Source organism: Pseudorasbora parva, chromosome 17, assembly GCF_024679245.1.
Source record: "Pseudorasbora parva isolate DD20220531a chromosome 17, ASM2467924v1, whole genome shotgun sequence".
Classification (NCBI taxonomy): domain Eukaryota; kingdom Metazoa; phylum Chordata; class Actinopteri; order Cypriniformes; family Gobionidae; genus Pseudorasbora; species Pseudorasbora parva.
In genome coordinates, this window is record NC_090188.1 from 16827082 (window position 1) to 16844872 (window position 17791).

General features: G+C 36.9%; 2 protein-coding genes across 14 annotated transcripts in view; both read left to right on the forward strand.

The window, feature by feature from the left end:
- The window catches only part of ldb3a (LIM domain binding 3a), a 53482-nt gene extending 45681 nt beyond the window's left edge, over nucleotides 1-7801 (forward strand). For 11 of the 12 annotated variants that reach the window (XM_067422533.1, XM_067422534.1, XM_067422532.1 and 8 more), the window contains 7 exons: nucleotides 125-181; nucleotides 2755-3017; nucleotides 3117-3489; nucleotides 5092-5272; nucleotides 5375-5495; nucleotides 5603-5718; nucleotides 5798-7801. In XM_067422533.1, the coding sequence (XP_067278634.1) occupies nucleotides 125-181; nucleotides 2755-3017; nucleotides 3117-3489; nucleotides 5092-5272; nucleotides 5375-5495; nucleotides 5603-5718; nucleotides 5798-5887 (1201 nt within the window). In that variant the 3' untranslated portion in view covers nucleotides 5888-7801. The remainder of the gene's footprint in view (nucleotides 1-124; nucleotides 182-2754; nucleotides 3018-3116; nucleotides 3490-5091; nucleotides 5273-5374; nucleotides 5496-5602; nucleotides 5719-5797) is intronic. The other variant, XM_067422543.1, reaches the window with a different exon arrangement.
- A 726-nt stretch (nucleotides 7802-8527) lies between these two features.
- bmpr1aa (bone morphogenetic protein receptor, type IAa) overlaps nucleotides 8528-17791 on the forward strand; it is a 36562-nt gene continuing 27298 nt past the window's right edge. Inside the window, exon 1 of one of the 2 annotated variants that reach the window (XM_067422549.1) lies at nucleotides 8528-8730. The gene's annotated coding sequence lies outside the window, so the exon portion shown is untranslated. The remainder of the gene's footprint in view (nucleotides 8731-17791) is intronic. The other variant, XM_067422548.1, reaches the window with a different exon arrangement.

The window sequence follows — 17791 nt, forward strand, 5'->3', positions numbered from 1 at the left end:
AAAACATGCAACATTAGGTTCAGATTGGCAGTCGTAAAGATATGAGTGCACATGGCGTCTCTCAGGTTTAATCTAGGCATGATAAGTTTGACTGTTCACCATTTTTGTCTTTGTTACACTATAGCTTCAGCTTGCAGACCTCTATGGGTTATACTTCTCAGTACAAAACCTCCATCTCCAGGTACTGCTGTGGTCCAGCTCTGCATTCAATCAGCAAGCATTCTTTCTTCCTCCCAGTGTCTGTGTGGTCTGTCACATGTCCAGTAACACATTATTTCACCTTTACTGCTTTTTTATCCCATTGACTCAAACGATACTTATGCTTGGGGTATTTTTCGTTAACCTTTCATGTTATAACCATCCTTGAATATAAATATGAGTGTGAAGGACTTGTGTAACCTGGTCATTTTGCTCAAAACAATGAAGGCTCTGTCTTCTAACACAGTTAGCTACTTTCTCTCTCTAATGTTCTTTCTGCACTCTCAAAAATAAAGGTTCCAAAAGTGGGTTTTTGCACAGTAAAGCCATCGAAGTACCATTTTTGGTTTCTAAAAAGTGGTTTTAAAAAAGTGGTTTCTAAAAAAAAAAATTTGTTTTTGTTTCTTAGTGTGAAGAACATAATAATCGGAAGAACCTTTTTCCACTACAAAAAATCTCTAGACGTTCTTCATGGAACCATCAATGCCAATAAAGAACCTTTATTTTGAAGAGTGAGTTGCTGCTCCGTTAAAAGAACACTAAATTTTGCATTTGAAATCGTAATGAAGGGTTTGATTGATTATGTTTTTACATCCTTGGGTATTATAAGTCTCCAAGAATTGGATGTGCATTTATGTGTAATGTGCAAACTTATTTTAGCCTGTGGGCTACTAAAGTTCCTGAATGATATATATATATATATATATATATATATATATATATATATATATATATATATATATATATATATATATATATATATATATATATATATATATATATATATATATGCAATATTTTTAAGTGACTATAGATTTTAAAAACATCTAATATATACATACTTTACAATTAGACAACATTAGGAAGAGCGTATGACATCTTACTGGGTAACGTGTCGTGGTAAAACGTGCAAATTAAGTGCAAAAGAACTCATTATCTAAATGTTTGGTAATGTTTGTACATTTCTATATATAAATTGCATGTTTAAATAATGGTAGGCGTGCACATTATTTTTCAAAATTGTATGATTTTTTTTTACTCTTTTAGGCTGTCCAAAGCTATATTTATCTGATCAAATATACTGTCTCAACAGTACAGTAGAATCATTCAAATTTAAAATAACTTTAATAATTTAACATATTTTAAAAATGTAATTTTTTCCTGTGATGGCTAAGCTGAATTTTTGATTGGGTTGATCTAGTCCAGAATTGACAGCTGATTTGGTGCTCAAGAAACATATTTTTTTTAATTTTCCGCTTGTTAAGTTATGATGCATTGAATTCTGTTTCCAGGTTCTATTTATGTGCACTATTTATTTTTAACATCTTTAGGCTACTCTTTTAAAAATCACAGTGTACACTTCAGTCTCCAGGCTTACAGTAGTCCCAGACAAAAAAAAAAAAATCACCATAGGATTTTTTGATGAATAGAAAGTTCAAAAGGAACAGCATTTATATGACTTTTTATTCATGTTTGTAAAAGAAATTAGTCTTTTTAAAAAAAATCAATTTATTGCATCCTTGCTAATTTAAAATATGAATGTATATACAAAATTATTTCATTTAATTTAGCATATCTATTAGGTGTTATAATTGTATTATATCTGTATTTCTCTATTTTACCTTCATTCATTTCTATTAAAAAAAATGTACTGACCCCAAAGTTTTGAGTGGTAATGTAGTTAAAACATCTTTTTTTGTGAAAATTTGGAAAAACACAGTTACAATTTGCAAAATAATTACACAGTATGTTTATATGAATGTATATAATTAATCTCATTGAGGAAAAAGTGATGGGCATTGGTTGTAAATGTGTAACATATCAATTAATATACACCGATCAGGCATAACATTAAGTCCTAATGTTGAGTTGGTCCCACTTTTGGTGCCAAAACACTAGACTCCTGAAGGTGAGCTGTAGTATCTGGTACCAAGATTTTAGCATCAGATCCTTTATGTCCTGTAAGTTTTGAGGTGGGGCCTCCATGGATCAGACTTGTTTGTTCAGCACATCCCACAGATCCTAGATTGGATTGAGATCTGGGGAATTTGGAGGCCAAGTCAACACCTCAAACTTGTTGAGGCGATCACCCTTTTGGAGATGCTTTGACTCATATAGCCATCAAAATTTGGCCCTTGTCAAAAATTGTCAAATCCTTACACTTGCCCATTTTTCCTGTTTCTAAAACATCAACTTTGAAGACAAAATGTTCACTTGCTGCCTAATATATCCCACCCACTAACAGGTGCCGTGATAAAGAGATAATAAGTGTTATTTCACCTGTCAGTGGTCATAATGGTTTGCCTGATCATTGTATATTTGAATTATAATTAATTATATAATTTAAATATAACGTGTCCAGTTGAGCATGATGCTAGCATTGTCAAGGTCCTGGGTTTGACTGCATGAGAATGCAGAATTTCTGGAATGTTATGCATATGGCTTTGGATAAAACTGTAATTTGAATGTTTTAAATTGTTCAGGAACAGCAGAAAGGCAGAGTAGTTTCTTATTTGAACTGAAATGTTATTGAGTTTCATGTCTGTCCTTCTGTAGTCCTTATGGTCAGCCTCCACCTATGCAGCAGCCACCACCCATGCATCAGCAACCACCAATGCATCAGCCACCACCAATGCATCAGCCACCACCAATGCATCAGCCACCACCCATGCATCAGCCACCACCCATGCATCAGCCGCCATCCATGCATCAGCCGCCACCCATGCAGCACAGCTCCATCCAGATTCCTGTAGGTCCTCCTCCACCTAAAGTGGTCAGCACTGCCACCATTATGCCCACAGCCCATCCAGCCGCCCCAGGTAGCCATTTCACATTATGTGTATATAATTCAGTGTATGTGTCCGTCTTTGGATGACTGTACTATATGTATGCACTACTAATTCATGGGCATCTTTTAGCACCATTTCCTCCAATGGCTCACCAACCTGCTCCACCTCCACCTGCTCCTGCCGCAGCTCCAGCGTCTTCCAACAGGCCTCCATGGGTTACTGATGAGAACTTTGCCCACAAATTTGACCCTAGCAAACCCACCACCACCACAAATATCAAAGTGCAGCCTCTTCCTCAGGCGGCACCACCACCACCAGCCTACATCCCCAACCCTGTCCCTGCTCCCGCTCCCTCTGCACCCAGCCCTGCATTCAACCCTTCCCCTGCTCCGTTCAGCCCTGCTCCCTTCCCACCTGTGGCTCGTGGAGTTGCTCAAAAGGCAGAGCGATTTGCAGCCAGCAACAGAACACCTCTGTGTGGATCCTGCAACAACATCATCAGGTATGATTGCACAATCTCCAATATTCATCAAATATTTATGAAAAGACCCTTTGTAATATGTAGGTGTTTTAGTCAGCTTCAGGCACGTTTTTTTAGTTATATGAAGGTCATATTAATATTGTTCTGGACTTTCTTTTTTCTGTTTTACCATTTTTGTTTTTACCTTTTATCACAAACCCAGGTGTTTAATCTTAAACTATAAAAATAAATTTTTATATTAAATAAATAAAACAATGATCATCGAAACAATGGAGAAATCCATATTTAATGTTTATATTTGCTTTTACTTTACTTTAATGTTATGGCTGATCGATGTATATTACTTGTGGTGACACTGTTTTGCCCTGTTTTATTCCCAAGAAAATATATACCGGTCAAAAGTTTGGGTTTTGTTTCGAATACTATTTTTGTTTTGTTTTTGTAAATAAATGAGTACTTTTATAGTCTTACAAGCCAGACCCGCATCAAGATGTTGGGTCCAGAAGGACATCATTGACAGGACTCAATCCGAGGATCGGGATAAATGGTTGTCTTTAAAATTCCCTCTGCATGCAATTGGATACCGCTACAACCAATCAGAGCAACCTGAAGCGGAGCTAGTTGATAGATTAAACTTTCGCTGTATCCGGTCGGCAAAACTCCAAACACTTCATGCCTTTTTAAGAACGACTTTCGGTGCCGTTCTTTGTTCTTTCCTCAAAGAAAAGCTTAACTCTTCCAGAGTCGCGGTCAAACCCGATTCGAAAGACCGCTGTTTGCCAGCTTCTTTGTTTACAAGTAGTACGCAAAACCTATGCAACTCTGCCGTCATTATGTTAAGCCCGCTCACCGACTCTATACGCATTATTGGCATGTGATTGGCCTGACCAGAGTTTGGTTTTTCCAGCTCACATCTATGAAGAGTTGCTAGACGACATTTGCTGCAAATTAGATTTGCTGCCACTAGGGTGCGTCTAGATTTCTAGGCTAGTACTTTTATTGAGGAAGGATGCATTAAATCATAAGTGAGGAGTTTTAAATATTTGCTTTTCAAATCCTGAAAGAAATTACACAAAAATATTAAAGGGTGGTCGAATGCCAATTAAATTAAGCATTCTGACTTCTGACTGATTTATACTGTTTAAGAGTTGGATTCTCATGCCAGAGTTGGAAACATAGCCAAAATTTCAAAAAATTAGTTGGCGTATGACGACGTATTTCTGTACTAAATCAAGTTTCGAGAAGTTTTTTTCGAGTATGGCCCTTTATGAAGTCATAAAGGGTGGAATTGCTTGTATGGACACTTCTCCTTGGTGAGCATATGCAGACATCAACCAAAACTAGAGCAAGAGTTTCTACAACAAGCCTCGTTCGGGTTATGGAAGCCTTAATCAGCATGTTAGAATTATTTCTAAAGGACTGTGTTTTTCAATATATTGAAATAGAAAACAATTTTAAGTTGACAGTTTTTACTATAGTTTTATTCAAATAATTGCAGCCTGGGTGAGCAAAAGAGACTTCTTACAATTTAAAAATAACTGTTTCTGACCTTTTAAACGGTAGTGTAATTTGAAATATTTAGGACTGGAAAAAAAACAATGTTCAATGTTTTTGACTCCTCAGGGGACCATTCCTGGTGGCATTGGGTCGTTCCTGGCATCCAGAGGAGTTCAACTGCCATTATTGCCATACGTCTCTTGCTGATGTCAGCTTTGTGGAGGAGCAGAATAATGTTTACTGTGAGAACTGCTATGGAGAGTTCTTTGCACCTACCTGTGCCCGCTGCAACACCAAGATCATGGGAGTACGTCGAAAACCTATTAACACTGCACACACATGCACAGAAATTATTGTAAACACACATTATAGGAACTGACGGTTAATCCACTCAACATCTGCTCAATAGGAAGTGATGCATGCACTGCGGCAGACCTGGCACACCACTTGCTTTGTGTGTGCGGCTTGTGGAAAGCCCTTTGGAAACAGCCTCTTCCATATGGAGGATGGCGAGCCGTATTGTGAGAAAGGTATGGGGGCTACTGGCTATGTCTAACACAAATTTGTATACAAGTTTGGTGTATGCAAATTTACAGCCCAGACTACTAAATTTTTCACTAATGGTTTCTGTCACCAGATTATATCTCACTCTTCAGCACAAAGTGCCATGGCTGTGACTTCCCAGTTGAGGCAGGAGACAAATTTATTGAAGCTCTTGGCCACACATGGCATGACACCTGCTTTGTTTGTGCGGTAGGTTCAAAATCAGTTTGTTATAGCACTTGCCCAAATGGTTGGAGGCATTATGACACATTTTTGTCTCAACATTCAGGTGTGCCACGTGAACCTGGAAGGACAACCTTTCTACTCCAAGAAGGACAAGCCCTTATGCAAGAAGCATGCACATGCCATCAATGTGTAGATGTTTCAACAGTGCATCAAAAGCCGTCAGTGAAGGAACTAAATGCAATTAATGTACCATCTGCATTTGTGGTTTTAGGGCAAGACATCAGTGCCAATCCAAATGACACAAAAACTAATATAAAGATATACAATATATAATTTATTAAACAGCATATAAGTAACCGATGAATGAATGATAAATAAACTAGATGTTCTGAAAAGTTTTAATCCAAATCCAATGTGCACATAGAGTATGGGTTAATTTAGGTCATTCTTTTACTTTTTTATTATAACCCGAATATTTGCATACATGAAATACATTAATTTATACACTTACAAATACACTTTTTTGATTTAGTGAATTTATAAAACAAACTATTTTTATGGTATTAGTGACTAAAACCATTTTGAGATAAATAGGTTTTGAAGATTGCCTGCATATGTAATAGCTCATCGTGACCAGACATTCTTTTTAAAACCAGAAACAGCCTAAACAAATCTATGCATTTTACTATGCCTTAAACTCTAAAGTAAACTTAAATGTGTTTTTATTGCATTTGTTTTCCTAAACAATAATGAGAGATCCCAGACTTGCAAATCGATTTTGTAATCGATTGAGACCGTATGTTGTCTTTTCAATGCTGAATGGGTGATTTATGTGTTATTAATTTAGTTTATTTGTGCTTTTAGTGTGTGTGAAAGAATCTAAGGGAGATGTCAACATTAGCATTATGTTGTCATAATTTTTTCATCAACTAATTTGAAGAAAATTACGTAAATGCAGGGCATCTAAAAAGGAATGCCTATTCAGATTAAACACAGATTTGATGTTAATTTATCAGTTGTTTCCCTCAGTATGAGCTGTATAATGTCCAGCTCTCAAGGCTTAACAGAGTATTTTACACTGTTCATGTTTGGCCTTTTTTCTGTTATTTATTGTGTGCAAAACCTCAGTATTTACATAATCTTTGCAAATGGTGTACTGTTCTAAATTTGCAAAGATAATTTACTTGTTTTCTTTGCCAAGAATGGGGGATGCTTAATTTAATTTAATAAATAATTGAATTATAAAGACAGAGCCACATACACAGTCAGGATATAAGTTGTATTCTTAATTTATCCTTAAAATGAATAACGAATGTGGTACCTGAGACTTTCTTTTTTTCTCTCTCTGTATGATTACAGTAAAGGTTTTGTTTCATGCTACATGGCTATTAAAGAACATGCTGTGTGATAATGAACATTTTATGCACACAATTCACTTAAACAATATAGCTTTTATTTAGACATGTTTTAAGATTGTGTCATTGATGTTTCAGTATATTTCACTGCCATATATTAATTTTAGTTACTCTAACCCACCACATCACATCAGTTAAGATGTGTTCTTAGGGCTACTTTTGATTTTGGCTTTTTTGTTTTGAATATTACTAACACAAACAATGGTTTTGCATGAAATTGCCTCTCTTAAATGTAATAAATTGCTAGCTCCTTTTTTACACAACTTTAGTATGTTACTTAAAATTACATTTGTAGCAGTGACATGTTCAGGAGTGGGTAGCTTTTTTCAAAAACAGATGTAATTTAACACTATTTTATAACATAATGTGTTATTAATAACTGTCATCTGCATATCTGCAATTCATGTGGGAATTATAGGGAGACAAAAGCGTGATCCATATTTTTATAAATTTGCATCGTTACTGCAATAAGAAAAAACTTTGTTTTACATGACAACATATGTGTTAACAAGTGTCTTTAATGCAGTCTTTTTCTGTTAAATAATACAAAGTTTGTATGAGAGTTCAAACTGTGATGCGGCTCTACGGAAAACTGAAGATTTTCTTTATATAGTATCTACCTATACCTAAATGAGCTGTATATGTGTGTGTTTTTCTCTTTCAAGATAAGATGATAAACTAACTAATGGTTAGTTAATGGTTATCTTTATTTTGTATTTTCAAATTATGTTGTGGAAACAGCCTTTCAATCAATACCATTACCAACAACCAGCTGTATCTTCACTGACTTTTAAAACATGACCAGTACAAATATTAAGATGCTTTATGAACTGAAAATAGTTCACATAAAATTGTATGGGCACTGTTCTTATGTATGATTAAATATTATAAAATGGTACTGAAGACTGGACAGCCCCATTATTAAATGGCATTTGTAATATTTAAATTTCATTATTTGGTTTAATTCAGTCTCATAATCATCTCGTTTAACTTGCACACTTTAAAATTAAATGTTTTAAATTATCTTTTAAAAGATTTATGCATTGTACAGAATGCTCATATGGCATACAAAGCATAAAAAAAGTATAATGAATAAAACAATGATATGCATCTATGTAAATATTCTGTATTTAAGTATCATGGTTAAAATAACAATACATGCAGAGCACTGAGTGATTACAGCAACAGAATGGAATATCACAATACATTTAAATTCATTTCTAAAATGTCTTTAAGATTACTTTCTTTAAACACTACTGGTTAAATGTTGTATCTAATTTATTAATATGTGTATTATTAGGACATGTTAAGTATCCTACTACTTTACTACAGTATACCATCAATTGTAGCCTACATTACACGTTACATTGTTTAGTTTCAGTCGCCAGGTGGCGTTACGGAGTCGGTCAATCAGCGCTCCCAATGCTGTCCCGCTGACTGCGTGTAATAATCAGTGAGTAAGATACGCTCTACGATGATGGTCAGTGCCAGACCCTTAACGGACCTCACTGAGTGTCGAGCATGACCACAACTACAACAGACCCTCTGAATTACTCGAGTGTTGATAGCTCGTTAAATTGACGGAGTACACGAAAATACGATTTACTGAAGAATATTTTCGGTAAGTGAAATGGAAAGTGTTGGCTTGGCTAAGCTAACGCTGCCTGAAAGTTTGTTGCGCTGAATTTTCCATTTTACACGTAATGTTCTAAACGACTTATTAAGGGCAAAAGCTACTGTCGTGACGTGTTATGTTTTTCGCTACACAGTACACAAATGTATAAGACTTTAAGAGAAAAATAGTGGGAGTTTATGAGTTTATTACGTGATTTTGTTGGGGGATTTTGTTTCTCAGTGCGGCGACTTGAATGATAGCTAGTGAGCTATCGCCGTTAGCAAGTCAAAGTACGTTTAAATGTATTTCCGTAGCTAACAATAAGGGGGGTCTTTTCTCAAAACGACAATATAATCGTAATTTTACGCGTTATTTGTTTAAAATGCCATTATTATTATTTGAAGAAACTGTCACTGTTTGTAAAAGTCCGATTAGTTAGAAAGTTATTACGCGATAGTCGCGTAATGCTAGCAACAACTTCCCTATTCATCTGACAGCTGTGCGTTGCCTCTAAATGTTAATATATCTTGCATATAGGAACTGCTGTATGTTTCTTTTACAACAATATTGTGTTTCTTTTTATATTTGGTATTATATATTATTTTCTGGATTGTTTTTAACTTCTGGTTGTTCTCGTCACGTATCCGCCTTTCAAGTTCTTTGAAGTTATCTTCATGTCTGTATCTGTGGGTAGAAATTACATTTAAATGTTCCTAGTTTTTCTGTAGTGTGTACTCTTTTCTTTTTCTTTTCTCAGATTTTGCTTTCTTGTGGGTGTACTTCTAGCCCTCAATACGAAAGCTGCTTTTAATTTATGGGTTCTGGGGGGAAGGGGGTCTGTTCAGGTCTTTTACCTTCTCGAGGAGGTCAAAAAACAGATGGTAACACTGCCTGTGAAGCAGCCTGCTTCGAGAGGCCTGGAGGAGAGGCTTAGTCTGAGGAAAGTGGATTTACTTTACAAAATTAAAGCTAAAGTCTCGTAGTATATGCATGCCAGACATCTGTGCATTCCACAGCTTGAGTCAAAATGTCCTCTACAATAAAAATAATATTGGTCTAATTCTGGGAGCTCATAACCTGGTTGTGTTAAAGTTTTCAAGTTTGAGTTTCGAGTTTGTTCGTTCAATATGAAAATTCTGTATTTTATTCACCCTCATGTTGTTCTAAATCTGTAGGAGTTTCTGAAGGCAGACCTTCACTTTCTTTGTATCTTTTTTCATAAAATAAAAAATCGTATTATATGTTCCACTGACGAATGAAAGTCTGGAACGACATGAGGATTCGTAAATTACAGAATGTAAATTTCTGGATGATCTATTATGGTGTTAATAAATGCAAAACATTGCGTGCTTGTATGTCCTGATATTTGTGTCTTGTGTGTGTTGTGTAGCATTTGATGGCTTATTTACACTAACTGCTAGAGCAATTATTTGTTCTGTCTAGCTTTGAATGTTAATGAATCATTAATTGTCACGCAGATGTGTGACGGTCATGTTCTTTTTGTCCAGTGTGAAGAGATGTTTTAGTTCAGGGGTGTTCAATCTCTTAGATTCCACAGACCCCCAAATATGACCGTCCTCATCTGAATGACATTATTTAGAAAATGTAAATTCTTCTGTATTGTTTATTGTATAAAGACTCAATTTATATTGTTAAAAAAATATTGTAAATGTAGAAAAATATAGTTTTTAATATGTTAATTATTAAGCTCCATTTCATAGTCATGCCAATGTAGTGTTAGATGTATTTTTGCCATTTTAATCTAATGATATATATACACACACATATCTGTCCCTCGTATAGTGCAAAATCAATCGCTTAATTGCTTAAAAGGCTGCAATATCATACAACAATAAACACAATGTTTTCCCTTCTTATTTTATTTTTATTTTTATTTTTTACAATTTCAGCCAGGCCCAGATTTAGTTGCCCTGGAGCCCTCTAGGAGTGTTTCAATCTCAGCCACAGTGTGAGGTATCAGATTGCAATAGGAGTCTGTGGCGAGGTGGCAGTGCGGGGAGCTTTGAGGGAGGGGGAAGGGGTGGGTGGGGGGGGTTAGGAGGGTTAAGAGGCAGTATAGATCAGGTTTCACATCCCTGCCTGCGTTCCTCAGGCTGCTGCACCATCTAAAGTCAGCCCCCTACCCCTCCCGTAATCGCTCTGGAGACAGGATGGCTAAACAAGAGGGAAAAACACACATGGCCACCTCAGACCTGACCCTGAGTGTATCACCCATCTCATCGTAAAGGTGCTGATGTATCACCCTCACCATTTAGTCATATCATTCTGATCTAAAAGGTGGAAAACTAATCCTAGATGAGCTTGGCCATTTGATACACTCTACTGAGCTTTTAATGAACAGACTTTTCTTTAACAATTCCTGTAGTCTGAAGTCCTCTGTGCTTGTGCTTCCAATGGATGGTAGGAAAGTGAGTGAGAGCCATTGATTTCTTTAACTCTTTCTATGCTACTGTTGGTTAGTGTGATGGCAGATCAGATAAAGATAGATTGGATTAAGCCATGCAGTGGGAGCTTGGTGTAGTGCTGGAGAGGGGTCTCTGTTTATTCAGTATGCCCCAGCTGTCCTTTAATGGTATTGATCTGCTTTAAATACACTTGGCTATCAGAGTAAATTATTTAGAGTGGCACCGGATAGGGTGAATTCAATGAGGGGTTGGGTTAGTGCAACGAAGACAACCAAAACGATTTCTGTCTGGTCTTGTAATGAGCTAGAAAATCATATTATTCCCCATTATTTAGGAGATTTCATTTAGTTGTAGAACTCTAGAAAATGTAATTACGTGTGCTTTTTTTTTTTTTTGTTAATAAAAAATGCCTTACGATGTGATTCGTAATGCCTGAAATGCCATCACACCATGCCTCGTAGCCCTTATTTCACCAGAGATACGCGTCTATCTTTAGAATTTTGTGTTTGAACTTCTTGCGTTAGCCTTTATTTTTCTATGGCATTTCTGGTAAAGTGCATTTACTTGTTGTAGAGTTAAGGAAAGGTATGAGCATTGTCAAGTTTAAAATGGATGTCGTAAAAAATGTCAGTAAATGGACATACAAACATTGAAAAATACAAACAGAAGCCTTGCTGAAAAGGGACGGGGCGAAATAAGGTCAAAAGCAGCACTTTTCTCTTTGTAAAATAACTAGTCTAATTCCATTCTGTGGTAGACTTTAGATATAAACATTAGATGATGCCCCTTTGTTCTGCTTGAAAAAGCCAGAATGCTGAAAGTAACTCAACCAAAGTAACAAAAAGCTGAATTACTTGTCAAAAATACTTATTTTTGCCTACTTGAGTATTGTCAGCTATTTCAGTCAAGTCCTGCTTACAACACCTTTCTGTTTTATAAAAGGGTCCACATCCTGGCTAGTGTTCTCCAAACAATGTGCAATTAGGCTATAAAAACAGATATAAATATAGGCTACGCAAAACAAACAAAAAATGTTTTGTTCACATAGAGCTGCAAGACATTCGCTAAATTATAGATGAAGGAAAACAAAGCCACAAACCATGAGTTCCAGAGGTCTTCTGTATCGAATGTTTTATAATTATTTTCTGTTTTATGATTTAATGAAAGTTAATGTTTTTCTAATATTATCATTATTTGGATCAAAATAATGAGTTTAATAATGTTTTAAAAATATCCAACAACATGTTCATTTTATTCATTCATATTCTACTCAAATTTACAGTGTGCACCTTGCTGAACTTTGTTTAGGCTTTCTGCACATGCATACATGCTTGTCAAAGTCTAACCGTGCGTTCACACCGCCGCCGGCGAGAGCGTCAAAATTCGCTCTTGGCGCCCTGACAACGACGCTGTAGAAAGCTCCGTGGACGTGCTGCCGCTCTGACGTAGGTCGAATGTTTTTTCTTTTTTTAAACTGTATTTAAAGAGGGCGCAAATCAAACAAGCATGTTGATGGATATACTGACCACAAGTAGGGTATAAATTAACTTCATGAAATCGTTTAAATGTGAAAGTAAGAATTAATTGCACACCCGCTGAACAACGAGCGTTCTAGCGCCTATAAAATAGTGTTGCGTGACTTCTTAACAAATTACACATCACTATGAATGATCTTGTCATAAATGATAGGGAAACCCGCACAGCAATGATCAACCTCTCCTACAAATTGCTTGGGAACTAATGTGGTCGGAACCAAAGTTTACAGGCCTGCGTTCTCTGGATTTCTCTCAAGCGGAGCACTTCTACATTCTGACTGGTTGCCGCCTGTTGCCGCCGAACCACGTCATAGCTCATTACCATAAAGTTGAGCTGATTTCAACTCTCCTCGACGCCCAAATCGTCCAAGACGCGCCGCGCCGCTCTCGCCGGAGCTCGCCGCCCGGCTCCCATTGAAAATGAATGACTTCCGGCCAGCTTGACGCTCTCGCCGCCGGCGGTGTGAACGCACAGTAACATTAATTTTCTGTTAGAATGGGTACATTTATTACATTTACATAAAAAGTTACATAAAAAAGCCCCACACACACACCTTTCATTTGCATTCCCTTTAGCTGCTCTCCCCATCCCATTAATCTTTTCATTGAAACTTTGCAACAGGACACTTTCAGTAACAAGTATGTTTTCTTTTCACATTGAAATGCTGCCATTAGCAACAAAATGATAATATTTTAAATTAGGGATGTCCCGATAAGGTTTTTTCGCTCTTGAGTCCGAGTCATTTGATTTTGAGTATCTGCCGATACAGATTCCCGATCCGATACTTAAATGCATAAAAAAAGAATAAAGAAGAGCGAAAAAAAAGCGATCTAGGATGTTCCTGATTTTTTATATTTAATTCACCTTATTTTAACATTCAACAACTCTGTTAAATAAAACGGAGCACTTCTGTGAGGTAGCTTGAACAATCAAGTAATAAATAACATAAATTCTTCACTTTTGGATTTTAGTGCAACAGTAATATAAAAACAAGTCTGGGACCGGAGTTGCGCAGTAGAGAGCAGGTAGTACAACGGCGAATATCAAAAGCCCGCCCACACTCACAGATGCAGAACAATTAATTATGTTGGTGTGAAATAAACAGTTATGGAAATGTAGAAATTAAATTAAAGAAAACAATCTGCTCCCAAAAATCCAGAAAAAAGTCTGTTAGTGCCTCAGTGACAGTTTCACTCAGAGAAGACGTTGATCTTAGCTGTCAATCATGACATCACACACCCGTTTTTATAGCATCAAATTACTAACTAAAACTAAACTTATTTAAAAAATGAACCCTTGAAATGAAATCGTGATGATAACTGCCTAAAATGACATAAACTAACTTAAAAAATAAAAAATATTTGAAGTGTAATTTGATTGTTCAGTTTGCACGGATGTGCGGCTATACTGGCCACCTGGGGGCGATCGAGCCGCAGAGGCTTCAGTTCAGTTTCTGAGAGGGGTGCTACCAGTGCTGCAGGCTTGATTTAAACGACAAAAAGTGACGTCATGCCGCACACGTTGGTGTTTATGTGTGGAAAGGATCCAACTCTGTGCCACTGCATAACTATTGATGCGTTTTAAAAAAAATAATGAGAATTTACAGGTCCTTCTAAAAAAATTAGCATATTATGAAAAGGTTCTCTAAACGAGCTATTAACCTAATCATCTGAATCAACTAATTAAATCTAAACACCTGCAAAAGATTCCTGAGGATTTTAAAAACTCCCAGCCTGGTTCATTACTCAAAACCGCAATCATGGGTAAGACTGCCGACCCGACCCTGTCCAGAAGGTAATCATTGACACCCTCAAGCGAGAGGGTAAGACACAGAAAGAAATTTCTGAACGAATAGGCTGTTCCCAGAGTGGTGTATCAAGGCACCTGGGAAGTCTGTGGGAAGCAAAAAGTGTGGCAAAAAAACGCTGCACAACGAGAAGAGGTGACCGGACCCTGAGGAAGATTTTGGAGAAGGACCGATTCCAGACCTTGGGGGACCTGCGGAAGCAGTGGACTGAGTCTGGAGTAGAAACACCCAGAGCCACCGTGCACAGGTATGTGCAGGAAATGGGCTACAGGTGCCGCATTCCCCAGGTCAAGCCACTTTGGGCTACAGAGAAGCAGCACTGGACTGTTGCTCAGTGGTCCAAAGTACTTTTTTCGGATGAAAGCAAATTTTGCATGTCATTCGGAAATCAAGGTGCCAGAGTCTGGAGGAAGACTGGGGAGAAGGAAATCCCAAAATGCCTGAAGTCCAGTGTCAAGTACCCACAGTCAGTGATGGTCTGGGGTGCCATGTCAGCTGCTGGTGTTGGTCCACTGTGTTTTATCAAGGGCAGGGACAATGCAGCTAGCTATCAGGAGATTTTGGAGCACTTCATGCTTCCATCTGCTGAAAAGATTTATGGAGAAGATTTCGCTTTTCAGCACGACCTGGCACCTGCTCACAGTGCCAAAACCACTGGTAAATGGTTTACTGACCATGGTATTACTGTGCTCAATTGGCCTACCAGCTCTCCTGACCGGAACCCCATAGAGAATCTGTGGGATATTGTGAAGAGAAAGTTGAGAGACGTAAGACCCAACACTCTGGATGAGCTTAAGGCCGTTATCGAAGCATCCTGGGCCTCCATAACACCTCAGCAGTTTATCCAAAAATATGTGTATTTCAGTGTACCTTCTGATGTTCATTCCTGTCCATTTCATGCTGTATCTAGTAAAGGGTAAGAGATTATCAGTTCATCTGAGCTCCCAACCATCTACAATGCCAGTAAATCTTAACTCTGGGCAACTAAATAATATGCCCAAAATCAATCTTACTGGCTGGCGCTCATCTGTGACCATATAAGTTTGAGCGAAAAAATCATCTGGGTATTTTTGGTTAAATGGTGGTACGGTATATATCTTTTTATTTATGGAAAAAAAACAAAAAAGCACAGACTAATAGTAGCCTACATTTTATTACCCCATTATAATGATCACTTTCATTAAATTACACTTGCTTGTAGGTCCAACAAAAAATATGGGCTCGTTCACAGGAGCCTGAATTTTAGTGGAGATTCACTTGCAGAAGGCCCGTCCTCTCATGACAGCAAAATGGACATATTTGCATGACTTTTTAACATTTACAGATGAGGAATATACCTGTGAATTGTCAGTTATGCACTGAGGAAAGTGTCACATTAAACAGTGCGAGTCGGTCAGTCAGCACATGCGTCTGATTTAAATGTGTCAACTATATCTTAACAGTTATTTTGAAGCCCTTAATATAAAGTACCGGTATGCATTATGTTTAGGACATTGGATTATGCATCTCCTCCGCTATTTTTCAAATGCACTCGCATAAAACTACTGTATATCGTTATAAATGGTATTGTCTCAATCCATCCTTTTCTAAAAAAATGAAGTCTATATCATACAAACTGCCCAGCCCTAAGTATATATATTGATATCTAGATACAATCACTGTAAAGAAAAAATCTGGTCTCCAAATATATATTTTATAGTAACTGATAGCACTGGGACGGTTACTGTTTTACCGCAATACCGCGGTCACGTGATGCCTACTGTGGGTCTGAGATCATCACCGCAAAAAAAAAAAGTTCACTTTCCAGCTTTCATATTTTTTGCTTGAACAACTAGCATGTTCACTTGATTATTTTTTTTTGTATACAAATTTATAATTTACTTTAGGCTTATTTTATCTCTTTAAATAAATATATTTTCTACTTAAAAACTAAATTTTGTTGTTTTACTAACCCGAATAAGTACTCATCCGCGGTAGTTTGCACGTGAGGGGAAAAAAGTAGCTTGGTTCCACTTAGGAGGAGTTGTGTACTATTTTAATATCTCCTTTCATACTATTTTCTGCTTAACTATAATTTCGAACTATAATATTGACCCAGTGTTTTTTTATGTGAACACTGTTTTACGTGATTTTTACCACAGGGGTAAAGCATTTAAGGAGGAGGAGGAAATACATTTGCAGATATTAAATTGCAGCCATGAAAACAGGCTATGAGTTCATGCCAAATGAGAGAGGGAATCTGAGCCCAATTTAAGATTTGCCAGATGTTTAATTCTGTTTTGCAATCTGGTCATCTGATATTCCGATTTCCGTGAATTTTAACAATAGGCCCAACTTTAGTCCATTTTATCCCGCGGCACATCTCGTTTCTTTTCCCAAATCTTCACTCGCGGCGCACTCAATTTTGCAGGGAATTATAAAGGTTTCTTCCTTTCGTTTGCTTACTACACCCGTTCACATCTTTACTGTGGTAAAGTAGAAAAACACTGTAGGTAGAAATAGTATTAAACACAGTTTGTGATTATTAGACTTGTCAAGTTTATTAGAATATCGCTGTACACACGCAGTAGTTTTACTTTCGTTTTCTCTAGCAGTGCATAATCAAACATAGCCTAAATGTCTTGACCCTGTGGAAGATACAATTTGCTCTTCAGACGTTTTACAACAAGTGTTTCTTTGCAACATCAGGAAAAAACATGAAGACGAAGATATTCGAGACGGTGTCTGTCCGTGTCCCACATTCATCTCAAAGCGCAGACCGGCATGACACATCTTTGCGGGGCAATAGGCTAAAACAAATATTTTTTAAACAAATATTTAATTTTCTTATATTGTTAAGATTACCATTATTTACTTATAATCATTTAAATGTTTTACAGGCTGTAGGCTATGTGTCGTTTCACTGACGGAAAATAAACACGCATGCTTATGAAATGGATGTTTTAGCGTTTATTATTGTAAAATGTAGGCCATCTGGAATACAGTACAGTATTTAAAATAGCATATATGCATTAGTTATACTCTCAATTTAATTTAATGAGCAAACTATAGAAAAAGATTAATGTGTGTAGCACTCACAACAATATGCGCAAGAGGGTGTGTGGTGCAATGCCTGTTGCACGTCTTTTTTTCTTTTTTAAATATCACTGGTTTAAAAGCGGTTTACCGCTGAACCGCGGGAATTTCTTGCTTTTCAACCGCGGTAAGAAAAAATCCATACCGTCCCAGCTCTAGTAACTGATTACATCTATATTTTTCAGTTGGCCAAATGGATTTTCTGTTAATTAAATTGCGTCAA